This window comes from Mesoplodon mirus, assembly GCF_964341445.2.
Source record: "Mesoplodon mirus genome assembly, chromosome: 13".
Lineage (NCBI taxonomy): Eukaryota > Metazoa > Chordata > Mammalia > Artiodactyla > Ziphiidae > Mesoplodon > Mesoplodon mirus.
Window position 1 is genome coordinate 15,146,622 of NC_138989.1, and position 27,048 is coordinate 15,173,669.

The following is a 27,048-nucleotide window of genomic DNA, read 5'->3' on the forward strand; positions in this document are numbered from 1 at the left end:
AATCACAGGGTTTGAAACTGGCTGGGCTACATTCCAGCCTGTGTGACCTCAAGCGAGTTGTCACCTTTTCATGCCTCAGTGTCCCCATCTGTAGAACACGGAGGATAATAATGGTTTCTACTTCATAGTGCCTTTGTGAACTTTAAAGAGGACAATGAATAGAAAGTTCTTAAAAGCATTTCTGGCACATGACAAGCACTTGATAAAGATTGGCAATATTGTCCTACCAGCCCAGGCCTGAGAAGTGACAGAATGTCCCCCTCCCCTTCCTGAGCAGGTCTGCCAGGTAAGGGAAGCCCGGCTAGGAGCTCAGCATGGCCGGATTCCCTTAGGAACTGGAGTTCTGAATTCTTGGCTTTGATGCACAAGCTGTGTGATATGAAGAGAGTCGCTTCATCAGAGTGCTGGCATCAGGTTGCTGTGTGCCTTCTCTGAGTTCATGGAGGCGGAAAAAAAATGGACCTGCTGGAGTTACAGGCACAACTCAGAAAGAGTTTATTGGCCAGAGCTGCAGGGAAGCCAAAGGGGGCAGTTCAGGAGGGCTTCCTGCAGGAGGCAGCCAGCGTAGCAGCACAGGGCAGCTGCCACTGCCATCCATGAGCACAGAGGCCCCTCAGCCAGCAACCCCCTCCAGGGGTGTCCAGGAGCTTCTTGGGGGTCACTGGGGCCCAGCCAGCCCTCCTAAACCAGGAGCCCTCAGTCCTGGCCCAGCTGGGCTTTCAGAGCCTGTAGCTCCCCACTGTCAATGTTGTTGCCTCCACACACGATGACCACGACTGAGGCTGGGGAAGGGTGCAGGCGGCCCTCAGCCTGAAGCCTCCCCAGGAGGCCTGAGTAGATGGCAGCTAAGGCTGCCCCGCAGGCAGGCTCCACCAACATCCGCTCATCATCTGCCCAGAGTAGGGGAACGGGGGTGGAGGGGAGGAAAGGGAGGAAGAACCAGTTAGTGCTCAGCAGGCTCTGGGCACTGCAATTCCACGAAGCCAGCCATCCAGGCATCCATCTCACAATCCTTCATCTGTCTGACTCTCTCTCCATCCATCAATCTGACCATCTATCCCTCCATCCATCCACCTTTCATCTATCCATCCATCCATCCCACCCTCTATCCATCATTAGACTGTCTGTCTTTCCATCCATCAGTGTATCTATCAATCATTGTTTTATCCATCCATCCATTCATCCATCCATCCATGCATCCCCTATCCATCATTTGACTGTCTGTCTGTCCATCCATCAATGTGTCCATTAATCAATGTGTCCACCCATCCTTCCATCCATTTCATCCATGTCATTTGTCAATCCACTGCCCATCAATCTAACCGTCTACCCACCCACCCATCCACCTATTCATTATCCACCTTTCCACTCACTCATACATTCATCCATTCACTCAACAAATATTTATTGAGCGCCCCCTCCCTGCCAGGCCCAGTGCTAGGAAGGCCCTGGGGACACAACAATGAAAAAGACACACCAGCCCCCGCCCTCATAGAGTTCACAGTCTAGTGATGTAGTTGGATAAGAATCTGGCAGTTATGAGACTGTTGGGATTGGTGCATAGGAAGTCTTCAACCCAGGTGGGGTGGGGGTGAGAGATCAGAGGAGGCTTCCTGGAGGAGGTGCCATGATAGCTGAGTAGCCCTTAGTTACATGAAAGCAATAGGGAGCAGGACCAGGATGGGCAGCCAGAAGGGAGAAGAGTGGGTGCAGAAGTCCGGAGGCTAGAGACAGCAGGACACACCCCTTCCTCACCCCCACCCTTTCCATCCACTCAATGTGCACTTACTACATGATTACTGTATACCCAGCCCTGCGATAGGCACTGAGGCTACACACGAGAGAGAGCACACTCTCTCCAGGGGATCCAGGGACTTGGCCGGTTTCTGAGCCCTGGTGGGGGGCAGTGCTCACTCACCCAGGAACCGCTGCACAGCGCTCACGGCCTCAACATCCTCCACAACCTCAGAGAAGACCTTGAACTCCTTCGTACACGCCAGGGCCTGTGCAGCCACCGTCTTGGCACCCAGACACTTGGCTACACTGCAGGAGCGGGCAGGTGGGGCAGGGAGGGCAGGGGTGCGGAGAAAAGCTGGCGAGTCAAGTCTCCTCCCCGCACAGCCCCAGCCCTCCCCAGCCCCGGGCCCCCCTCCCATCCTGCAATGGGCCGGGGGCCCCGGCATTTCAAGAGTCTCGAGCAGCGCCTGGCTCAGAGGACGCACTCAAAAAGTGTGTGTCCCGGGCTTCCCTGGTGGCACAGTGGTTGAGAGTCTGCCTGCCGATGCAGGGGACACGGGTTCGTGCCCCGGTCCGGGAAGATCCCACATGCCGCGGAGCGGCTGGGCCCGTGAGCCATGGCCGCTGAGCCTGCGCGTCCAGAGCCTGTGCTCTGCAACGGGAGAGGCCACAACGGTGAGAGGCCCGTGAACCCCCCCCAAAAAAAAGTGTGTCCCATGAATAGCTGATGAATGCACATCACCCCCTCTGACTCTACAGCCATGATTGTGTTGTTCTTGCACAGACCCCAGAAAGCCAAGCCTAGAAAATGATCTTTTTTTCATTTTATTCATTAATAACCACTTACCATGTCTATACTATAGCTAATATTCATTGAATGTTGACAAGGTGCTGGATGCTTGGATTTTCTGACAGGGGTTTTGTTTGTTTGTTTGTTTGGCTGCGCCATGCAGCATGTGGGATCTTAGTTCCCCAACCAGGGATCGAACCTGAGCCCCATGCAGTGGAAGCACGGAGTTGTAACCACTGGACCTCCAGGGAAGTCCCTGGATTTTCTGTTTTCATCCTTAAGCTCTCCCTTGGAGTTAGAAATTTATGAGTTCCATTTTATAGGTCAGGAAACTGAAGTTCACAGAGGTTGAGGAACTTGCCCAAGAACACACAGCTAGTCAAGAGCAGAATGTGGGCTCAAATTCAGGTAGTCTGGCTCCAGAGTCCATGCTCTGAACCTCCGTGCTTGGGATCACCTACCTGCTGGTATTTTCCTGAGCTAGGCAGTGTTTCAGGCCTGGGAGAGGCTTTGCTGAGCTCATAAGAACTGGCTCTGTGCCCTCAGTGGCCCAGAGTACGGACTCTGGTACCAGGCTGCCTGGTTTCAAACCTTGGCTCTAAACTAGCTGTGTGACCTTGGAAAAGTCACTTCACCTCCCTGAGCCTCAGTTTCCTCATCTGAAAAACTGGGCTAATAACAATAGCTGGCTCACGACGCTGTCGTAGAGAATGAGTTAAAACATTTCAAGTGCTTAGAGCAGAGCCTGACAGATAGTGAGTTCTACAGAAGTGTTGGTTGTGATAATTGTTATCGCTGCTATCAAGAAGCAAGTCTGGGAGGGGAGACAGCAGTGAGTAAAGAAACACAAGGACGGGCTTCCCTGGTGGCGCAGTGGTTGAGAGTCCGCCTGCCGATGCAGGGGAAACGGGTTCGTGCCCCGGTCTGGGAGGATCCCACATGCCGCGGAGCGGCTGGGCCCGTGAGCCGTGGCCGCTGAGCCTGCGCGTCCGGAGCCTGTGCTCCGCAACGGGAGAGGCCACAACGGAGAGGCCCGCGTACCGCAAAAAAAAAAAAAAGAAAAAAGAAACACAAGGACAAGTAAAGAAATACCCACGGTAGGTAGACGCTCTGAGGGAGAACTTGGGCGGGGGGAACTCCGATGACAGAGTTGTGGGGAGAATCTCTCTGAGGGGAGGGAAAACGGCCAGAAGAAGAAGAGGGAACCCTAGGACTTCTGGGCAGAGGACACAGCCCGTGCAGAGGCATGGAGGGAGGAAAGAGCATGACCCATTCAAGGGACAGGAAGACAGGCCAGTGGCTGAAGTGGAATGGGGAGGAGTCTGATTTGGGCCTGAGAGCTTGGGGAACACACTGATGGGTTTAAGCAGGGAATGAAAAGTCCTATAGATCAGCCATGCAGGATTAAGGAGACCCCCTTGAGGGGACTTCCCTGGTGGTCCAGTGGTTAGGGCTCCGTGCTTCCACTGCAGGGGACATGGGTTCGATCCCTGGTCGGGGAACTAAGATCCCGCATGCCATGGTGTGGCCCCCAAAAAAATCTCTTTTTAATTAAAAAAAAAAAAGTGACCCCCTTGAGCGCCCCACTTCCACTAAGTGGGACTGGGAGGTCCTAGGGCAGCCTAGCGCCCCACAAATGCCCCCAGTCTATGCCTACCTGGTGATGTCCGGCAGTGTCACCAGCCTGCCTGCCTTGATGGCCGCATTGAAAGAGTGTGCCCCTTGGGTCTCCATGGCAATTATGGGCACATGCTGCCAGCCCACCTCTGCCAGACCAGCCGACACCCCGGCCAGGAGGCCTCCGCCCCCCACTGCCAGCACCAGGGCACCCGGTGGGGTCCCCAGCACTGCCTTCAGCTCCCGCACCAGGCTCCCGTGGCCTTCCCTGCAGGATGAGGGAGCAGGAGAGAGGAGCAGGGGTGAGAGGGGCCCCAGTCCCACGGGCTCACGTCCACACACACTCCACGCGTCGCCATCCGCCTCCCCACCCATGGCACGTGGAGGGGAGACCCTGCCACGCTTAGGTCACTCAGCTTCCATCCACTCAGGTTATTCATCCACTCATTCTTTCCCCCTTTCATCAACCTCCCAGGCACATCCTCAATCCATTTAATCCATTCCACAACGCTGGAAAGAGGCAGCGTTCTTGTGTCTGGTTAAGAGGAGACCAGAGTAACACGTGGAACCAGCCCAACTCAAGTCCTGGGCCTGGGACCCAAGGTCTCTGCCACTTACTAGCTGTGTGAGCTTCAGCAAGGAGCTTGACCCCTCTGTGCCTCGGTTTCCTCACCTGTAAAATGGGCATTTAAAAAACCATCTCTAGGGCTCTGGGGAAGACAAAACGGATGAAATGTGTCCCAAAGTACACACTCAGTCAAGGGGCTTTATTATTAGCATTTCCATTTTACACACGTGGAAACTGAGGCACGGGTGGTGAGGTGCTTTGCAGAGTCACACAAATCACAAGTGGCAGAGGTGGGGTCTGGACCTCCATGTGCCTGGCTTCCAAGCCTCTTCTCCTCTTTGGGCCTCAGTTTCCCCTCTGTCCAGTGGGAGGACCCTGACTCAACGAGGGTCTCTCAGTGCTGAGTTCCATGGGGAGAGGGGCACCAGCCTTACCATATCAGGGGGTGGTCAAACGGGTGGATGTTCACCCAGCCGTCCTTCTTGGCCAACTCTTGTGCCCTTAGATTGGCCTCGTCCCAGACCTGAAGAGAAACCGAGGCCCTCAGAAGACGGCAGTCAGACGGCTATGGAGGTTGGAGCAGAACCTGAGGTCTCCTGGATGGCTCCAGGGGCCAGTGGGCTGAGGAGACCCCCGAGGGTGAGATCAGAGCTGGTGTGGACCCAGCAGCCTCCTGGGTCAAAGGCAGAGGCTTCCAAGTGGACAAATGGATTCCACGTGCTTTCTACAATCCAGGCAGGACCCATCGTGTTCTATTCTCATCGTCTGGTTACCTGCGAGTCTCCCCAACAATACTTGGAGCTTTGTAAGAGTAGAGACCACGCCTTATTATCTCTGTATTCTTAGCACTGCCTAACACAGTGCAGGCGCATAGTCTGTGCTCAATGAATATCTTTTGGATGGATGATGGATGGATGGAGGGGTGGAAAAGAAGGCAGAGGGAGGGAGAAAGGGTGATGGACGGAAGGATGTTGAATGAATGAATGAGTGAGTGAATGAATGAATGGATGAATGGATGAAGGAAGGAAGGAGAAAGGAAGACAGAAAAGCAGGCAGGAAGGAAACTGTATACACTAAGTATTTGGAGACCAGCTTTTGGGTACCATGATATGGCTTTTAGTTTTAACTTTGATGGTTTTTAAAAGCCTGTTTTCCAGGGATGATGGATGGATGGATGGATGGATGGATGGATTTCGTTTTCTTCTTCTTCCCAGGAGGGGAGAAGGATGACATGTTGGGGTCTCTGTTTCTTGGGTAACAAAGTGAACCAATGATATCCTTATCAGATGAATATCCTTTCATTTCGGGGCGGCCTCAGAATGGGGGGTGATGCTGTCCTCGTCTTTCTTTGTACTTTTTGTCCTATTGAGTGGCAACAATTTAAAGTGGATAGCACCAAGTGTTAGTGAGGGTGCAGGGAGACAGATACACTCCTGGTAACCACCAGCCTCCTGCTTCTCTTGGGTTCACACAGGAAAAGTCTTCTCAAGGTGGAGAGAGGCAAGATGACAGAGCGTAGCCCTTAATATATAACACATCTCACTCACCCCTCAACTCAGCCATCCTCAGGGATGACTGGGTCCCAGGCATAGTTCACAAAAAGGAAAAGGAAACAGGATCTCTTGGGGGTGAGGTGGGAGTATGGGGGAACAGCCCCCTTCAGCGGGTTTCCCCTTCTTGAGGTCCTTACCTTTCCAGTCAGCTCAACTTCGGCCCCCTCCCCCTGCAGCCTGCTCACCACCTGCAGAGAGGTGCCCTCGGGGAGCACAATGGTGGCTGGGATGCCCAGCTTCCGAGCAGCGTAAGCGGCAGCGATGCCTGCGTTACCCCCTGTGGAGGCAGTAGAAGGGGGTGTTGTGGGCATTTGCATTAGCCTGTTGACACACTGCTCTCCCACCCCCTCCATTTCCCTTTGGGAGTCACTCCTTCCTGACACTTATATGCCCCACCATTGGCCCCAGAGGTGGACACGTGATCTATGTGGAGCCAATCAGAGAACGCACTCACCTGAACCATGATTGGTTCAGGGATGAGTACATGGGACAAGCTGGGCCAAAAAGACTAATTCATGGACTGATGAGGCCATTGGGAAGGGGAACTCCCTTTTCACCAGGGTTGGTAGGATGGTAGGAGGCAAGCCTAAAACTCCTGATGGTCATCTTGTTACCATGTGGTCTATATGAGAGTAAAGTTAGTACAGAGGAAAGACAAGCCAAGAAAAGGAGAGGTACAGAGGAGAGCTCCTGGGTCCAGCTGTGCCTGAAAGCCAATTATCCCAAGAATTCTTCAATTCTTGGAGCCTGTAACGTAAACCCGTATGATTGGGGTTTTATCACTTACTACCAGGAGGCTTGAATGATGGGAAGGGGGCTGGGAGAGGACATACAAAGCAGCCATCTGACCATGACCTTGATGAGACTGGACATTTAAGAAGAGGCCAAGGACTTCCCTGGTGGTGCAGTGGTTAAGAATCTGCCTGCCAATGCAGGCGACATGGGCTCGATCCCTGGTCCGGGAGGATCCCACATGCCGTGGAGCAGCTAAGCCCGTGTACCACAACTACTGAGACTGTGCTCTAGAGCCTGCGAGCCACAACTACTGAGCCCACATGCTGCAACTACTGAGGCCCACGTGCCACAACTACAGAAGCCTGGGCGCCTAGAGCCCGTGCTCTGCGACAAGAGAAGCCACCGCAATGAGAAGCCCACGCACCACAACAAAGAGTAGACCCTGCTCGCCGCAACTAGAGAAAGCCCACGTGCAGCCAAAATAAACAAATAAATAAATAAATTTATTTTTAAAAAAAGAAAAAGAGGCCAAGCCCTGGACATCTACTGCTGCTCCAGCCAGGTCCTCCTCCCCCAACCCAGCCCTGAGGACCCTCATGAAGTAGAAAGGGGTGGGCTCACCTGAGGAGCACACCAGGTGTCTGCATCCCTTTTTGGCCACCTGGGAAGACAAGGTATGTGGGTAGGGGCTGACCCAAGCAGGTGTCATGGAGGCCTGTGTGGGATGGAGTTAGACCCTCCCACTCCACCTCTCCCCACCCCTCGTCCTGCCACAGCTGTCCCCTTCCATCTGTACAACCTCACTCTCCCCTCCTGCCCACACACCCTCACCTCCTGGCAGAAACGTCCAATGCCACGGATCTTGAAGGAGCCAGTCGGCTGCACATTCTCATACTTGAGGAAGACAGGTATGCCCACCACCTGGGACAGCGCCCAGCTCTCCAGCAGAGGTGTGACGATGTGGAAGTGCTCACCCTTGGCACACTCCGCCAGAGGGCCCTCCATACCAGCAACCACCTAGAGGGCCTGCAGGAGGGCACAAACATCATAGCGCAGGCAGCTCCAGCCAAGAGTCCCTGTAACCAGAACAGGGAACGGGGAGAGGGAGAAGCTCCTCCACTTGGCTCCCTTAGTGCCATATGGCTGCCAAGCTGTGAGGCTCCAGGGAAGTATCCGTGCCTTTCTGGGCCTCAGTTTCACCATCTGGACAAGGAGGTTTTGACTAGGGGCCCTTTTCTTCTGTAACTGTGGCTGCTCACAGCGCTGGGGATGGAGAACGTGGCCAATAGTGGTGATGAATGAATGAGAGTGGGAGAATTCATTCATTCATCATTCATTATTCATTCATTTATTCAAAAGACATTACTGAGCACCTACTATGTGCCAGGCAGTTCCAGGTTTTGGGACGCAGGAGGGGACACGTCAGAGGCAGCCCCTGCTTTGCCGGAGCTCACGGTCTAGCTGGGGAGACAGAATCACAGAATTTCAAACAGGAGTGACCTAGAGGGGAGGGTATTGTTTTAGCCAGGGTGGTCAGCAAAGACGTCTCCCAGGAAAGAAACTTTTTTTTAAACTTGTATTATAGAAAATTTAAACACAGCAAAAGTGTCAAGGACTGTCTGACGAAGCTCCCATGTAGCCATCACTTAGTTTCAACAATCGTCAACACGTGGCCTGCCTTGTTTTCTCCATATCTGTGCCTAATCCTCCTTCCTGAATTATATTATTATTATAAATTTCCTCCCGTATTATTTCTTCTGTAAATAGTTCAGCATGTAGCTCTAAAAGCAAAGAACTCTTTTTAAACATTGTAGCCACAGTTTCAGAACAGTATACATTTGTCCAAACTCTTCAAATTCTAACCTTGAGTAAGCTAATTTTATTTTATGGAAAGTATACGTCACTGATGTTTATTTTTTAAAATGTAATCACAATGCCATTATCACGTCTAAAAACATTAAAATGATTTCTTAATATCATCAAATATCTGCTAAGTGTTCCAATTTCCAATCGTCTCATTAAATGTAATAAACTGCCCGTCTTGCTGTTGGTGATGGTTTAGGGGTTTTAACAGTTTGAATTGGGAGGCAGATCGGAGCTGTGCATTTTTGGTTGGCTGAGAGGTAATTTACTTTTCTTTTGACCTGCAAGTTCTCAAAGGGGGAACTTTGAGATGAATGACAAGAAGAGAAGCAAGGGAAAAGCGTTCTGCAGAGGGAACAGCAGGTAGAACCGCTGCCTTGAGGGAAATGAACTTAGAGCGTTCCTGGTGCTGAGAGAAGGGACTGGTGGAGGTGAGAGTAGGAGGCGAGCAAGGAGAGGTGGTCAGGGATGTTGGGGAGGGCGTTCCAGCCCACGGTGAAGAGTTGGGCTATTATTCTTTTTTTTTTTTTTTTTTGCAGTACGCGGGCCTCTCACTGTTGTGGCCTCTCCCGTTGCGGAGCACAGGCTCCGGACGCGCAGGCTCAGCGGCCATGGCTCACGGGCCCAGCCGCTCTGCGGCATGTGGGATCTTCCCAAACGCACGAACCCGCGTCCGCTGCATCGGCAGGCGGACCCTCAACCACTGCGCCACCAGGGAAGCCCTGGGCTATTATTCTAATTCTACTTGCTATGGGAAGCCGCTGGGAAGTTTTAAGCCGAAGTGCAGATGAGTGAGTGAGTGAATGGACCAGTGTGTAAGGGCGAGAAGCAGAGAGGGAGGAAATTAGAAGGGAGAAAAATAGAAGGATTTTTTTTTAAGGAGCAAACGCTCTGGCCTCCCACCCCACCCCCTTTTTTTTTTCTGGAGCAGAAAAGCATTGAGCCGCCCAATAGTGGGGCTGCAGCTCCATGATTTGCCACTAGGGGGAGCGCTGCAACCTCCCCTGCCCACCACAAGCCCAAGCTCCTTGTCCACCCTTGCTTAGTCAAGAGCTGGGCTCCCCGCTTCAGAGGTCTCCAGGTCTCCTGTCCCTGGATTTGACTCTGGGCCTTTGTTGGGATGGCCCTGGGGTTCTCCAGGTATGGCAAAGCCTGAACCACCTCCACCCAGTTCCATCCAGGACAATTCTTAAGCAGGGCATGGCATTGGGGGAGGGTAGCCCACGGGTCACCCAAATCCCACATACCCAGCCCTGGGCCTCACCTCAGCCCCAGAGCCCAAGAATGTGAATTTTGGGGTCAATCAGAGACCAAAGTTAGAAACTAGCTATGACTTCTTGGCTGTGTGACCCAGAGAAGTGTCTCAACCTGTGTGTGCCTATTTCCCCTTCTGTAAAATGGGAATAATAACATCCCAACTCACAGGGTTTGGTGCAGATTAATAATAATAGTAATAATAATAATAGCTATCCTTTGTGGAATCCAATTACCAGAAATTGACTGAGTCATTTTTTTGGGGGGGGCGGTACGCAGACCTCTCACTGTTGTGGCCTCTCCTGTTGCGGAGCACAGGCTCCGGATGCACAGGCTCAGCGGCCATGGTTCACGGGCCCAGCCGCTCCGCGGCATGTGGGATCCTCCCGGACCGGGGCACGAACCCGCGTCCCCTGCATCGGCAGGCGGACTCTCATCCACTGCGCCACCAGGGAAGCCCTGACTGAGTCTTTTGGAGGCGTCGTTATCTCATTGGGGTCTCCTAACAGTGCTGGTAGGCTCATTGTTGCTCTAGAGTGCTTACAAGGTGTAGGCCCTGACCTAGGAACTAGGGATACCATGGTGAACCAGACAGACATCTACTCCTGGAGGTGACTTATAATCTCAGAAAGAGATCGACATTCAACAAATAACTGTATAGACAAACAAAATAATCAGAAATGGTGAGAACTGCTAAAAGGGAAACAGACATATACGGAGTCTTGAAGAGAAGAACAGGGGACCTACTTTGGGTCAGGAGGTCAGGAAAGGCCTTTTGGAGGAGGTGACCATTAAAACTGAGACCTGAAAAAGGAAAAGGAACTAACCACGCAACAAACTGGGAGAAGAGCTTGTGCATCACAGGATCATTGTGAGGATTAAGTGAGACCATAAAGTAAAGGCATCAACTCTGCTTCACATATAATAATAGCTAATAATTATATGGGACTTCCTTTGAGCCAGGCACTATACCAACCACCTTATATTTTATCTCATATAATCATTACAATGACCCTGAGATAGGTTCAATTATTAACTCCACTTTATAGACAATGAAACGGAGGCCCAGAGAGGTTAAGTAACTTGTCCAAGGTCACACAGATAGAAATGGCATGGCCAGGATTCAAACTCAGGCAGTGCACTTTGGCATCTGTGTTCTTACCCACCATGCTTTACTTCCTCTTTTATATTAGCATTATTATCATTAAAGGTGTGAGCGTTTAGCACTTAACTGCCAGTTGTCCTTAGGAGCTAAATGCTCCTGCCTCAGTCCCCAGGCTCCCCCAGCCCTCTTGGTTATACCGACTGCCCAGAAGAGGACAGCAGGCATCAGTCAGATGAATGAACCCCAAGTTGCCAACAGCCTTATCAAGCCCAGACGCCCAGGAGGGCACCTGCTACTTCTATGAATTGGGATAAAAGACCAACTGACTACCTTTTCCACCTCCCTTGTCCCTCATGCTTTTCCCCAGAGGTCACCTGGGTGACGCCCAACAGCCAAATCTCTGGTGCCAGGGCTGGGAAACCTCAGCCACTCCTTGGCTGGCAGAATGTCAGCCCCACCTCCCTGGGATCAGGATGTGCTCCCCGATCCTCAGGGTCCCAGACCCCTAGCCTTCTACTCCAAGGCAGACGGGCCACAGGCACCCTGAGCTGAACCCATGTTCCTGGGAGGACTTCGGACAGTCTCACCCTCCCACTTTCTGTCCACTCAGCTGGGACTTGGCCCCAGAACTTTCCAACTAGCCTCTACTCACATTCACAAATGTACACAGAGCCCCAGGGCCCTATTTGGGCCCCAGACGCCCTTACCTTCCTTCTCAACAGTCCCAAGACCAGCTCAGCCCCAGCCTGTTGCCCACCAGCCTGCCTGGGCACTGGCTTTGCCAGCTTCCTGCAGCTTCCTGTGGCCTTGGCCCCTCCTTCTGTGTTAAAGGGACAGCTCCCCACTGGAGGAGAAAGGGGACAAGATCAGCCTTCACTGCCTCCCGGTTTGCTGTCCGAGACATGTGATTACCTGGTCCCATTTCACAGATGAAGAAACTGAGGCCCAGAGAGGGGGACTTACTCGGCCAAGGCCACCCAGCCAGCGAGGGGCACCCTTTAACTCTCACCCTGGACCACCTTTTCTGTGACACAGACACCTCCAAGTCCAGTGCTTGTGCTGAATGCCAAGTCACGTCCCCTGGACCACTGTCAAGGTCAACTTAGGTCTGAGACAAGAAAACAAGGATAAAGAAACAATTATTATCTGTCACATTGGAAAGGCATGTTTTCTTCTGAAGCTCCTCCTCACCTTTGATATTTTATACCCAACATTGGGACTCAAACAATCATTTACTGTTCAAATGAGTGACTCTGACAACCGATTCATTCATTCAAAGAATATTTATTGGACACCAACTACGTGTCAAGTCCTGGGATCTTTAGCCTCAAATAAAACAGCATGTCCCCTGCCCTCAAGAAGCCCCAAGATACCACTGAAGAGCAGCTATGATCAATGCTGTCAGATGTTGGCAGGAAGATGTGGGGTAGGGCTGTGGGCGCCCAGAGCAGGTACCTCACCTGGCCCTTGAGGGCTGGGAAGGCTTCCTGGAGGAGGAGACCGAGAGGAGCCAGGAATCAGGAACAGGGAAAGCAAAGGTCTGAAACTGAAAAACATGGGGTGTCCCAGGAACGGAGACATGTGCAGGAGGACTCGAATAGAAAGGGCAAGGATGGGACAGCAGGTGGGTTTGTGGCTGAGGAGGTGGGCAAGGACCAGAGTCCACAGGATGCCTGTGCCAATCCGGAGTCTGGACCTCACCCAGGGGCACTAGGGAGCCATGGAAGGCTTTAGGCAGGGGAATGACGTGATCACATTCATGTCTTTTCTCTATCAGCATCTCACTGGGTGAATCTGAGCTGGTCACATTAATTTGGGGGGGGCCTCAGTTTCCCTATATATCAAATGGGAGGTGAGGTCCAGGAAGCACCTGGCAGCCCAGATGGTCTGTGCCCTTCTTGACCTGTGTGTGACCTCCCCGGGTTTGATGATTAACTCCTGGCCACTTGGGGTCAAGTGGAACTGCTTGGTCATGATCCTTGATGAGGACTTTAGCAGTTTCATCCCCATCCTCACATTAAACAAACTCCATCCTTGTCAGGTGTCCTGTCCTGGTCTGGGCACTGGGGACACAGAGGTGATAAAACCCAGTTCATGCCCTGAGGTGGCCCCCAGCCTGGAGGGGAGAGGAAGTCACTAATTCAGTGACAACCCTAACACCCCCTAGGAGAACAGAGAGCAGAAGGTCCCCATAGGGCAGCTGAGGGTGGGGTGTGATCAGGGAGGGCTTCCTGGAGGAGTGGGGCCTTAGCATATAGTTCAGGTTTGGACAAGAAGCATGATGGCTGCATTTATTGCATCCTACTGTATGCCAGCCCTTTTGTGTTGATGAGAGGTTCCCAAAGGTTTTTTACTAGTTGGGTATTTATATCCTCTGTGTGTGTGTGTGTGTGCATATAAAATAATGCACATAACTTTATGGATGTTATTGCTTAGGAAGAAGCTAAGGCAGATATTAAAGTTTAAAAATGGAGTTGTTTTTCTTTTTTTACTATTAAATAGTAGCAGTAAGTTTCTGGCATGAAGAGGCAGTAACAATGAGAGCACAGACCCTGAAGCCAGCCTCTAGTACAAATACCAGCTTTGCACTTACTGGCTGTGGCTTGGGTAAGTTACTTAACCTCTCTGTGTGTTGGTTCCTCAAGTGTCAGATGGGGATAAAATACTACTTCCCCAGTAGTGTATGCAGCCTGTTGCCTGTATGGGTTGCCCTAAGGGACCTTGGAGACAGCCCTTTCCAGTGGACATTCATGTCCGGCATGCAGTCCCCAATCTAGGCTCCAGACAGGTATGCGCAGTGCCTTTGGGAAGCCCCAGGGCATAGTGGCCAGGGTCCACATTGGCCAAGTCGTAATGTTCATCCGCACCGAGCTGCAGAGCAAGGAGCATGTGCTTGAGGCCCTACTCAGGCTGAGTTCCAGTTCCCTGGCCTCCAGAAGATTCACATCTCCAAGAAGTGGGGATTTACAAAGTTTAAGCAGATGAATTTGAAAACATGGTGGCAGAAAAATGGCTCATCCCGGATGGCTGTGGGGTCGAATACACCCCTAATCGTGGCCCCCTGGACAAATGTCATGTCCTGCATTCATGAGAGCCTTGGCTAACTGAATCACTTTGCTGTACAATAGAAGTTAACACAATATTGTAAATCAACTGTACTTCAATAAAAATTTTACTTGAATGTAAATAACCCTTCCTGTCCAAAAATTAAATTAAATGAAAAGCTATTTTTCCTTACATTAAAGCAGTATGGGAGGAAGACTTTGAAGTTTTGATTATAATACTGAATTTCCATTTGGTGGGTAGAAAAAAAAAAATACTGCTTCCCTAGTGGAGTTGATGTGAGGATCAAAAGAGTTAACAGAGGGGGACTTCCCTGGCAGTCCAGTGGTTAAGACTATGCGCTCCCCACGCATGGGGCACGGGTTCGATCTCTGGTCAGAGAACTATCCCCCATGTTGCACAGTGCGGCCCCAAAACAGAGTTAACAGGTGTAAACTATTTAGAACAGTAGGAAGTATTCTGTGTTTGCTGATGTGGCTTCTAGTGTTGCTCTATCAGTGTTATAAAAGATGTGACACAGGACTTCCCTGGTGGCGCAGTGGTTGAGAGTCCGCCTGCCGATGCAGGGGACGCGGGTTCGTGCCCCAGTCCGGGAAGATCCCACATGCCGCAGAGCGGCTAGGCCCATGAGCCATGGCCGCTGAGCCTGCGCGTCCGGAGCCTGTGCTCTGCAACGGGAGAGGCCACAACAGTGAGAGGCCTGCGTACGGCAAAAAAAAAAAAAAAAAAAAAAAAAAAAAAAGATGTGACACAGCAGTGTGGCAAAAATCGCAAAGGCAGCACATGAACGTCCGAAGTTTGGGAACATGACATCGTTCTATCACAGGACGCTTACAACACCCTGGGGGAGGTAGGTATTGTTATGAACTCCACATTGTGGAATCAGGTTTGGCTCAGAAAGGCTAGGTCACTTTCCTGAGGTCACACAGCAGAGGCAGAGCCAGGGCTTAGACCCAGAGCTCCTGACCTGGAAGAGGATGGAGTGAGGGAGCCAGAGTGGCTGCATCAGAGAGCAGATGAGGCTGGAGAGGGGTCCAACTCCCTGACCCATCCCCTCCCAGATCCACATTTGTTAGCCAGCCCCTGTCCCTGATACCTCAGGCTGACAAACACCCTGGCCAGTCTCCCGGATTATTCATTAAGCTTCATTTCACCATCTTCACCCCCAGCTGGCCTTCTTGTTCCCAGGGCAAGGGAACTGCGTAAAGGGGAGGGATGGAGCCTTGGACACAGTTAATGGGCCCTCTGAATTTGCAGGTTTAACTCTGGACTCTGCGTCATACACTTTCCAAGCCACAGAGGTTCAGTTCCATCAACAGGGAAAAGAACTGGAGTTCATGCAGTCAAGCAGCCAGTCTAGCTAGTGAGTAGCCCAGCTGGGATTTGCCCTGGATCTTCTAACACCCAGTACATCTTAGCTAATGTCTCAGACCCTTGCCAAGATGATAAATCATTCTAGAGCAGAAAGGGTCTCAAACTAGGGGGCCACGTTTTTGCCGGCTGGAGCTGATTCACTCTGACCTCTGTAGAACTATCCCATGGGGGATAGTTCTATTTGCCACTGTCCCCATCTTTCTCTATTGCATCCCTAACACCCAGAAGGCTTCTGCCTGGTTCCTGGAGTTCTTTGAGTTTGAAACCCTGTGCAGAGGAACTCTCCCTCTCTCCTCTTGCCCTGAAAAGGAAAGGAGTCAGTTATTAAGGGAGAAGCTGAGGCACAGAAAGGTTAGGTCACTTGCCCAGCAAATAGCCCACGGGACCAATCATTGAGGGATCCCACATCCAACATAGGTGTTCTTGTCCCAAGAGTCTTACAGATTCACAGCCATGATATCTGAGCTGAAAGAATCTGTCAGGGCCATCTGAGCCATCCTTATTGTGGATGGGGAAAAATGGGGCCCAGATTTTTGAAATAAAGATAAATGGATAGACAGCTTTAAGGGTGCAGTATATTAAATATTGCACAATATAGGAGGTGGTACAACTCGATATACTTTTATACATTTAGTAGCACAAGTATAGGGACAAGCCATGCGATTGGAGGAAAAACCCAGGACTGAACTGAATGGTCCTCGGTTACTGATAGAAGCTCCCTGTGACTTCAGGCCTGAGACCAAGGAGTTGGTCAGTATATAAAACGCACTGAATTCAAGACAGACAGTAGCAGCAGGGTAGATATTAAGGAATTGGCTCTTGCCAATTAGGATTGGCAGTGGGGGCCAGTCTGAAGTGAGCAGGGTGGCTGGAGACTGGAAATCTAGATGCTGCAGCTCAAGTCCAGGATCTGTAGATTAGAGCAGCAGTCTAGAGGTAGAATGATTAGTGCATTCTTCAAAAATCCCAGATTTTCCAAACAACTTCGTAGGATGCTTTCCTCAAACAGGGGTGTAATGACTTTTTTTTAAAACAAACAACAATGTTGCTTTTAAAAAGACAACAATAACCAAAAGTTCCTGATATACCAGTCTATGATTGCATCAATACCTGTAGGTTCATGGAAACAATACTGATAACACCATGTGTCCTGGGGAAATGGGAGAGGTAGGGATGAGGGCGGAGTGGGGCAAGGAGGCGGGGGCCATCATGGAAACATGACGATGAAAATGGTCCATAATGTTCGCTGTGCAATATGGTAGCCACTCACCACCCATGCCTACCGAGCTCTTGAATTGTGATTGTGCAACTGAGGAACTGAATTGTAACTTTTGTTTAATTTTGTTAATCTAAATGTAAATAACCTTAGGATGGATAAACAACAAGGTCCTACTGTATAGCACAGGGAACTATATTCAATATCCTGTGATAAACCATAATGGAAAAGAATATGAAAAAGAATGTATATATATGTGTAACTGAATCACTTTGCTGTACAACAGAAATTAACACAATATTGTAAATCAACTATACTTCAATAAAAATTTTACTTTAATGTAAATAACCAGAGGTGGCCAGGGGCTACCATACTGGACAGCATGAGCTAGAGAATCTGCCTAGGAGGCAGTGTGGACCCAACATGAGAGACGTTATTGTCACCAGGGGAGGGGGAAGCATGTTAGCCAGTCCTTGGGCTTTGTGTGATGATTCCCCCACTGAGACAGACAGATCCAAGTGACATGCACACAGAAGGGCAATCACAAAACAGGGACAGGAAGTCCCCCAAGTGAATATGGGATCTGTGCACCATACAGATGGACGCAACTCAAAAAAACTCCACAGCTGGAAGAAAGAGGAACGTTACAGTGGGGACACCTGACAACCAGCACCTGGGCCAGGTGATCAAGGTCAGCATCCACAGTGATGTGTCATGTTGGTAGTTGGCATGGTCTTAATGGGATGGGATGAGACATCGCCTCCATGGTCTTCCTCCCCAAATCCTATAACCCCCGTCCTTCCACTCATGAGAAAAAACATAAAATCCACGATAGTTCTGTTCAAATCTGTCAAGGTTATCAAAAACAAGGCAAGTCTGAGAAACTGTCACAGCCAAGAAGAACCTAAGGAGACAGGATGGCTCAATGTAACGTGCCGTCCTGGAACCGAAAAATGACGTCAGAGAGAAACTAAGGAACTCTGAGTAAAATATGGACTTCAGTGAATAATAATGTATCGACAGTGGTTCAATAATTGTGACAAATGTACCATGTTCATGTAAATTAATAATAGGGGAAACTGGATGTGGGGTATATAGGAACACTCTGTACTGTCTACACAGTTTCAGATTTCCATTTCTGTAAATCTAAAACTACTCTAAAATAAAAAGATTTTTTTTTAAGTCCCTAGACCCAAACCTGCAAAAGTAGCAGAAAATAACAATATTTCTTACAAGAGGATTCTTTGCTTTGCAGAAAGATTCTCCTCAGAGGGTGCTTAAATAACGAGGTGTTTTTTATTTTTTCATTCTCATTCAAAGCAAGCTTAACTGACTAAAGTCCTATGTTTTAAAATGGAGGGAGAAACAGGCCCACTGCTTGGATGCAGATGTTGAGAAGCTAGCCGATGACAGAGAAAAAGCTGGAAAAGAAATTGACTACAACCATTAAATAAAGAGGGGGCAATGAACAGGAGCCAGTCCGGGATTGGCAGTAACCATTTCTTCCCTTTTGCCATAGTTATTTTTCTGTATAATCAGGGCAAATGCATAACAGAGGCATGTATCATGGAGGAATGATATTTTGAGAATATTAACTTATCACTCCCTCCCCCTCACTTCCCTCCCCTGGGGAGGAGACAGACATTGAGAGACAGAGAGTAACAGAGACAAACACAGAGAGACAGAGACAAAGAGAGACATTGAGAGACAAAGAGACAGATCAGAGAGAGACAGAGAAAGAGAGAGAAAAAGAAAGAGAAAGGAAAAGAAAGAAGAAAGGAAGGAAAGAAGGAAGGAGTCCTCATTTGTAACATTTGTTGATTTTCATGGTATCAATAGCCCCCAGCGGATAGTTTCAAGCTACCAAAGTTTAACGACTTACTCAAACTTTCTTGCAGATTTACAGTTGATAGGCATCTACTCCACACTCCACTGCTGGAAGAGGGGCCGTGCACTTTGCCTCAGGGAATGGAGATAAGAGAAAGTTTAAGGCAGTGGCCAACACAGGGAGGGGAGTGAAGATACCTTGAGTCTCCAACCTTTCTCTGGAATGGTTGCCCATGGCCCCCAGACTATGGGGCAAGGATTCACGTGGCTGGGAATGAGAAAGGGCCCCTCAGCAAGCTGGGGCGGGGGTCAGACAAGTGAAGACCAGGCAGCATCCCCACCCCATCTTGTGTTGACTCAGCCCTGGAATGTCACTCCACCCCTAGTGGGGAGGGGGGAGGGAAAACCCCTCATTGCCTCCAATTATTTATCTGCTTGAAATAAAAATTAAGCAGAGTTAGAGGAAAATAAAAAAGTCTTCATTTGTTGCACATGGGGTTTGTGTTCTGAGACTGAAACCCGCTGCGAATATCTTGGTTTTCTGGTCAACTTTGGATAAAATCCCTCATTAGGCCATTTGGACCCAGTCAACTCCTCACACGTTGATTGATGGGTGATGAGAACCCCAAGGGGGAAGCCCCGCTGTGGACAGTTTTAGCCATAGGGCCCACCAGGAGGCTGTTTGCCATGTTTGGGGATGATGCAAAGCCGGGCAGCATCACCACAGACAGCACCGTCAAATGGCCCAAGGAGGGTTCCAAAAGGTCTTGGCAAAATTGAATGATGGACTGAAGCCAGGTGAAGGAAAATAAAGAGGGCTAGCTGTCCAGTAGCACAGCCAGGGTCACAGAGGTTAAATGTATTAAATCCAAAACAAGGGAGGCATGATTGAATTGTATTAATCTCACCAAGAAAAAAAAATCTTTTAACTTCTCTGGAGGTTGATTGAGTAGCCTTTGGACATAGAACCACAGTTCTGTTCCCTGACCAGGGATCGAACCTGGGCCCCCGGCCATGGAAGCACAGAGTTCTAACCACTGGACTGCCAGGGAATTCCCAGAATAACAGTTTTTTAGATAAAGCACATTTCACCCACATGAGTTTAATTAATTCCCTTGGTCATATTAATAGCAGTAGAGAAGATAGAACAAGGGAGGATATAGTCTCATTCCAAATTACTCTTACACAGAATTTTTCAACCTCAGCACTACTGACATTTGGGGCCAGAAGATTCTTTGTTGGGGGGTGGAGGGTGCGGTCCCGTGCAGTATAGGATGTTGAGTGAATGGAGGGGGAGAGTGGGAAATCCAACGGGGAACAAGTTAGTACAGACCTGCCCTCAGGCTGCTCAAGGTCCCCTGGGGTGAGTCTCCAGGGGCTGCCAGGCTGCAGAACCTCAAAGAGGCTCCAACCCAGACTTGATGGGGAATAAACATGAATGAGGAGCCAGGCTTGGAGGGAGGACTCAGGAGAAGGGGACCAGAGGGGTGGGAAAGTCCTGGACAATAATAACCTACCAAAGATAATCATAATAGCAGTTACTATTCTTTCAGCTGTTACCCCATGCCTGACACTGGGCTGCCACTATCTCTGTCTTGCAATACCCAGGAGGTATCATCATTCCCATTTCTTGAGGCAGGAAACTGTGGCTTAGGGAAGTTAGATGACCACCCCAAGGTCACACAGATGGATGTCAGTTTCAGCTCAGGTCTGATGGACTCAGGAGCCAGAGACCTTAACTAATCAGGAGATTCTGGGGCTTGGCTGCACCTACCAAGGAGGGCAAACAGAAGTGAGAGCTGTCTCTTCCTCCTTGGGGTTGTGAAGACAGTCGTCATCATCCCCACGTCCCACAACCAAGGAAACACTGATCTGGCTGTGATGCAACAGAGCCAGCAGGCAGAGGTGAGAGAGGCAACTTGCCCAAGATTCCACAGCGAGACTCCCACCCTCCTCCTGGGATTATCGGCTCTGCCCTCACCTCCCTACATTGGATAGATCCAGGCCTCAGTTTTCCCATCTGTGAAATGGGGGAAGGGGACTTTCGGTTTCCTCCCCTGTTTCTCAAGACCTTTCAAGGGAGGATTAGATGGGAAAGGAAAGCCCTGGTTCCCTATTACATAGAGCTAGGGATGAAAATGCCCTCTTGAGTACCAGAAAAAGAAAATAGCCATCACCTATTAAGAGCTCGCTATATGCTGGGCACGGTCCTTACCACTTTACATCCATTAAGTCATTAAATCCTCACAACAAATCCAAGGGGTGGATACTACTATCAGTTAAAGCAAGTTCATGGCAAAAGTTGGATCTGAACTTGGTGCTGTCAGGAAACTGACTCACTTGCTCTCTGGAAATGGACACGCCTTGGATGCTAGAGTCATGGGCATGAAGTGATCTCTCTGAGGTTTGTACAATGACAGCGGCCAGCCTCCCTCTAAGACCCTCCAGCAGCTGACTGGTCACAGTGTCCCCAGCACACCGCCACTCTACCTGGTTCTGCTCCATTTGCTCTCCAGGGTGACCATGGGTGAGCCCCCTGCCCTGTTAGGGTCTCGGGTTTCCATCCATGTGATGGGACACAGAACCACACACATACCCACACATGTACATTTTTTTAACATTTTTAAAAAATGAAGATATGCCCAGACTGCAAATGTCCATCAACTGCTGAATGGATAACAAAAAATGTGGTCTATCCATACAATGGAATATTATAAAGACGTAAAAAGGAACGAAGCTTTCCGGGCGGTGGGGCCGGAACCCAGGTCCCCGCCCACGCCAGCGCCCACCGCCGGCCAAGCCCCGCACCGCGCGCCTCCGTCTTGGGTCACGGTGGTCGGAGGTGGGCCCGGGTCCGCGGGACAGGCGGGCGCAGAGGTCGCTTGTGTTGGTTGGTGTTGGGGTGGGGGGGGTGCGGCGAGGATCCGGCGCCTCCGCGGAGCATCGCGGGTCCGGGGCGAGGCCGGGGGCGCCGCGCCTTGCTCTCCTCTCCGCACTCTCCCGGCTCTGAAGCCTCGAGAACACGGCTAGGCAGCAGTAGTTTAATGGGGCGTTTGCCTGCTGGGAACTGGGGGCCTGCTGGGGTCTCAGTTCTTGGCTGGCCCTCGAACACGAGGTTGCCAGGCGTGTGACGGCAGCAGGTAGGAGTGAGCCGCTGATGCAGCGATGAGCAGGGAAGGAAGGACACTGGCTGTTGGCCTGTGAACCTAGGCAAGAAGGACCAGCCAACACAATCCAGACCAAGGTCCGTGGGCCCAGCTCGGTCCTGTGCGGCTAGTCAGTGGAACAGACCTGCAGGTGTGGCTCTTGTCACTCTAGGGCTGGCTCCAGGATAGAGCCTGCTGATGAGCCCAGGGCACCGCCCTCAGTTCCCCAGGAGAGTGCGCCGGAGTGGAGCCAGGGGGGCGTGCCCACTCAGCACCACGGCCACGCCCCTCCAGTCGGCTGGCAAGGGCAGTGGAGAGCCGGGGAAAGTCATGGCCTTGCGAATGTCCTCTGATGAAAAAGAACCTGCAGGCTTAACTTTTGTGTGCAACGTTGGTGGGTTGAAAAGCAGTTCTGTGTGCTGTTCCCCCTCGGTGTGGATCAGCAGTGCAGAGGCAGCGGGCGTGACACAGAAGCGTGAGCGGAGACCGTCTGGAATCCCCGAGCTCCAGGGAAACTAGAGGCGACAGCCAGCCTAGTGAAGAGCACAGGAGGCGGGGGCGGGGGCGGCAGCCCAGCAGGCGCCCCTCGTCTCAGGGCCCTAATCCTGGCTCCAGCCGGGTGGTCAGGGAAGCTGCACGGTCTTCTGGGCGAGCAGAGCCCACAGTCCTGAGCTGTTCTTCGCTGTGTTTGGGTCATCTCCCCCCATCCAAGGGGTGAAATCTCGATGAGGTTTAAGAATTAGTGCTTTAGGGCTTCCCTGGTGGCGCAGTGGTTAAGAGTCCGCCTGCTGATGCAGGGGACGCGGGTTCGTGCCCCGGTCCGGGAAGATCCCACATGCCGCGGAGCGGCTGGACCCGTGAGCCATGGCCGCTGAACCTGCGCGTCGGAGCCTGTGCTCCGCAACGGGAGAGGCCACAGCAGTGAGAGGGCGGCGTACCGCAAAAAATAAACAAACAAACAAACAAAACAAATTAGTGCTTTAAGAATGTGGATCTCATAGTTGAAAGCTCGGAACACGTGTTTTCAGCACAAGGTGTTAAAGTGAACGGAAGTATTCAAAGCCCTTTCAAGGAGGGTGTCTCTACGTGGGCAGAACTAGAGAATAAGTGGGTCTTGAATTTAAAGAAAAAATTAAAATAAATAAATAAATAAGTAATAAATAACAATAAAAAGGAATGAAGCACTGACACATGCTACAATGTGGTTGAACCTTGAAGACAGAATACTCAGTGAAAGGAGCCAGACACAAAAGACTACATAGTATATAATCCCATTTATATGAAATGTCCAGAATAGAAGAATCCATAAAGACAGAAAGCAGGTTGGTGGTTGCCAGGGGCTGGAGGGAGGGGGGAAAAGGAGCAGTGATTGTTATTGGGTAGGGGGTTTCTTTGTGGGATGATGAAAATGTTTTAAGCTGATACTCTGTAAAACGGGTGAATTGTATGCCTTGTGAATTATATCTCAATAAAGTTACTTTTTTTTTCTTTTTTTTTTGGCTGCACCGTGCAGTATGTATGCGAATCTTAGTTCCCCGACCAGGGATGGAACGCATGCCCCCTGCATTGGAAGCACGGGAAATCCCAGTAAAGTTACTTTTTTTTAAAATGCCCAAACAGGATATCAAAAATGACATATATTTTGTCTTTTTCTCTCTTTTTGGATCTTATATGATTGATTTTCTTAATTTGGTGTTTTTCAAATCACAGCCGTGATCCATTCTTGTTGAAATAAATGGAACAATACATAGAGGTCAAAAGAAAGAATTAATCATCTTGTTTCCACCACTTGCAGCTTCCCACCACCCAGTCAGGGTGCTGCTCCACTGGAATGGAGCTTAATCCAGCACTTAAAATAGCTGCCTTCCTCATGTGGAGGTGGCATCAAAAGCCTAAATCTGGGACTTGTGACTGTGACCAGGCTGGGCCAGATGCCCTCCCTGACCCCCACCTCCAACCCCTCCATCAGCCTTGTATCCACGAAGGACTCAGAATTCCTGAATTTGCATCTGACAACTAAAAAATGTCACTCGTCACCTGGTTCTACAAGAATGAAGTCGCTAGGCACTGCAATCTCTGACCTTCAACACACCCTGCCCAAAAGGAGTTCAGGGCTGCGATGAGGAATGAGGCACTCTGTGCTCTGGGAAAACTGGCAGAACAGGCCTTCAGACAGTTAGATAATTTCAGGAAATTTTTTTTTTGTTTTTGCGGTACGCGGGCCTCTCACTCTTGTGGCCTCTCCCGTTGTGGAGCACAGGCTCCGGACGTGCAGGCTCAGCAGCCATGGCTCAAGGGCCTAGCCACCCCACAGCATGTGGGATCTTCCCAGACTGGGGCATGAACCTGTGTCCCCTGCACTGGCAGGCGGACTCTCAACCACTGCGCCACCAGGGAAGCCCCCAGGAAAAATTTTTAGGAACCCAATTTCTTGTATCTTCTCATACCTAGAAAAGCACTAAAGTCATTAACGGAGATGCCTGCTCCTGGTGACTAGCAGCAACGCTGTACCAAGATGTTTGCTGGATTGCACGCACCCTCTTCACCAAATCTTATATGTACTGACCTCCCCACCCCCCCACCTCTTTGGAGCAGCTCCTTAGAGCGATCTGGGAGCATGTCTCCCGCCCGGGCTACTGTCCTCAGTAAGTTCCCAAATAAAACTGAAACTCACAGCTCTCACCTTGTGTGGTTTTATTTCAGTCGACTCATTTCATCCCTGCCTCCTGGGTGACCTTGGGCAGTTTTACTTCATCTCTGAGCCTGTTTCCTTACCTGTGACGTGGGATTCAAAATGCCCACTCACCTAGTTGTCTGAGGGTTAAGTGAAAACCCACACAGGAAACACTTGACATGGAATCAGGCACAAGCAGATACTCGGACAAAGTGAGCGCCAGCTGTATACACTCAGATGCACGCCAGGAGGCCGTGGCTACGCGTGAGCTTCCTGATGCCCACATCTCTTCAGCTCCGCCACCCTGGATCCCCAACACACACCTGTGGATGTCCCACTAGGAAGGGGGGCTCGGGATGGCCTGTGGAAAGTCAGAGGGGGCCAGCAAGAGGGGACAGCTTGTCGCATGGAGGGGGATGGCTGTGTGGTCTGTTTGTGCCCTCTCTGCCCTCTGTCTCATCGATATTCTCGTCCTGGCCAGTTGGACAAGAAAGCTTTGTTGAAGGGGCCAGGGAGAAAGCCGACTGTGTGTGTGTGTGCGTGTGTGTGCGTGTGTGTGTGTGTGTGTGTGCGCATGCGCACCACCCCTGTGGGGATACAGACCCCTGCAGACAGCCAGCGACAGATCCGAGGCTTGGCATGGGGCAGGGAGGCAAGACCTTCCACTTCTGTGATGATAAAGATGATGGTGAGGATGATGGTGATGGCTGCCAGCACTTACTGAACACTCGCACTCAATTCCATACATACATACGTTATCATGTCATCTAATCCTAGGAGGGAGGTACCATTATCCCCATTTTACAGATGAGCAAACAGAGCCCCAGGGAGGCAAAGTGACTTGCCTAGGGCCGTGCAGCTAGTAAAGGGCAGAGCCAGGATTTGAACTCTGACCCTCCTGGGTCTTACCCATAAGGCTGTCTGCCCCTTTAGGACAACGGGGTCATAAAGGATGACAGGGGACGGCAATTTAAAAAACTGTGTTTAGATTTTGCAGTTTTGGGAGTCAGACTGCTGCGTTCAGGTGCCAGCTCATCCCTCTTACTGTGTGCCTCAGTTTCCCTTTCTGCAAGACGGGGATAATAATAGTATCCACTTTCTCCACTGTTTGTTTCTTGGGTGCCTACTAAGTGCCAAGCACGCGCTAGCGACTTTAAGTGCATTATCGCACACCCTCCTCCAGCAGCCTCCTAAAAGCCCTAGGGAAGTAGGTATTTGTCCTCATTTGCAAGTGAGGTTGTGGGTGGGGAAGGGGAGGTGGCTAGCGGGACTGGGAAAAAGACAGAAGCAGCTGCCAGAGAGGCGCAGCTAGCTGCCGCCGGTTCCCCTCCTGGAAGCCCCCGGCCTTGGGCCAGGGGGCGGGGCCTGGAGGGGGTATGGCCTGTCCTAGGGCCCCATTGGCTGCCCGGAGGCGCCTGGGGGGATAAAGCCCGGACCCGTTAGCCCCGGGACAATTCTGAAGACACTCTCTACCTGTTCTGCACTTCATCTGTCCGTGGGCCGTCTACCCATCTAGACCATCTCCAATCTATCCCTCCCTTGCTCGCACGCTTTGTGCAGCCGCCAGCTCATCGCCTTTGCCCGGTAAGCGGCCCCATCCATCCTCAGCTCCATCCCTGCGACTGGAGTGCCTGCGGCCAGCCTGGGTTTTCCCAGGGGAAGAGGGGGAGGTAGAGTCAGCTGAGCATAAAAACCCATGCTTTGAAGCCAGACTGTCCGGGTGCACTGCCAGCTCTGTGCCTCAGTTTCCTCATCTGTAAAGTGGGGGTAATAATAACAGAACCTTCCTCTTAAGGTTGTTGTGAGGGTGAAATGAGACAGGGCACTTAAAGTGTTCAGTCCATGTATAATAATAGTTCATTTTTACTGAGCTCTTACTGTGAGTCACGTGAGAGTGTAACTTCTGACTGCCGGGTGGCAGGTAGGCAGACTGCAGCTTCCCGCGCCCTCTCCCTCCTCCGCGCCTGGCTCAGCCTCCTTTTTTGAAGTCTTACCTTCCTTAGCAGGTGGGAATGGCTGCCCAGTGCAGTTTACAGATGCCCCCTTTCCACAGGGCACTGTGCTGGAGGGACCCTGCCCCCTCACCTGAGGGCATCCGATAGCACAATGGGAAACGGGTTGGGAGCGGGTGTTCCAAATCCACCTGAAAGGGGTGGGTGCCTCCCCCCAACCCCGCAACCAGGAGGGCTCCCTGAGGCCAGGACTTGGCTACCTGCATAAGACCTGCATAAGACCTTAAGGTCCAGTCAGCCAGAACAAGAGTTCCATTGTTTGAGGAATAACCTCCAGGAACCAGAAGTTAATTCAAACAGATGTGGGGATGCCCCTGTTTTGGAGTGCCTCCTGTCTCTGACTTTTATTCAGCAGATCTAGGGGAGAGGTGGTGTGTGTTTGGGCCCCCCCTCCCAGGCCCTGAATGTCAGTTAAGTCAGACAGACATGGGAGGCCCATATTTGGGGGGTGCTAAGGCTGCTGGGGTGGTCAGAACGCCATCCCCCACTTTTCTTCCAAGCCAGGCATATCTGG

General features: G+C 51.0%; 1 protein-coding gene across 3 annotated transcripts; it reads right to left on the reverse strand.

Moving 5' to 3' along the window:
- Window positions 1-471: 471 nt before the first annotated feature.
- On the reverse strand, window positions 472-12,012 carry SDSL (serine dehydratase like). 3 transcript variants are annotated; one of them, XM_082640024.1, is made up of 9 exons: window positions 11,930-12,012; window positions 8,378-8,461; window positions 7,832-8,026; window positions 7,622-7,661; window positions 6,403-6,542; window positions 5,147-5,235; window positions 4,185-4,412; window positions 1,919-2,043; window positions 472-890 (listed from the first exon to the last, which is right to left on the reverse strand). In XM_082640024.1, the coding sequence occupies exons 3-9, from the start codon at window positions 8,003-8,005 to the stop codon at window positions 697-699; spliced, it is 990 nt and encodes a 329-aa protein (XP_082496150.1). In that variant the 5' UTR covers window positions 8,006-8,026; window positions 8,378-8,461; window positions 11,930-12,012; the 3' UTR covers window positions 472-696. The 3 variants fall into 3 exon arrangements, with proteins under 3 accessions (XP_082496150.1, XP_082496151.1, XP_082496152.1); XM_082640025.1 differs by having other exon boundaries at window positions 8,378-8,457; window positions 11,930-11,960; XM_082640026.1 differs by lacking the exon at window positions 8,378-8,461 and having other exon boundaries at window positions 11,930-11,988.
- Between the last annotated feature and the right edge of the window lie 15,036 nt (window positions 12,013-27,048).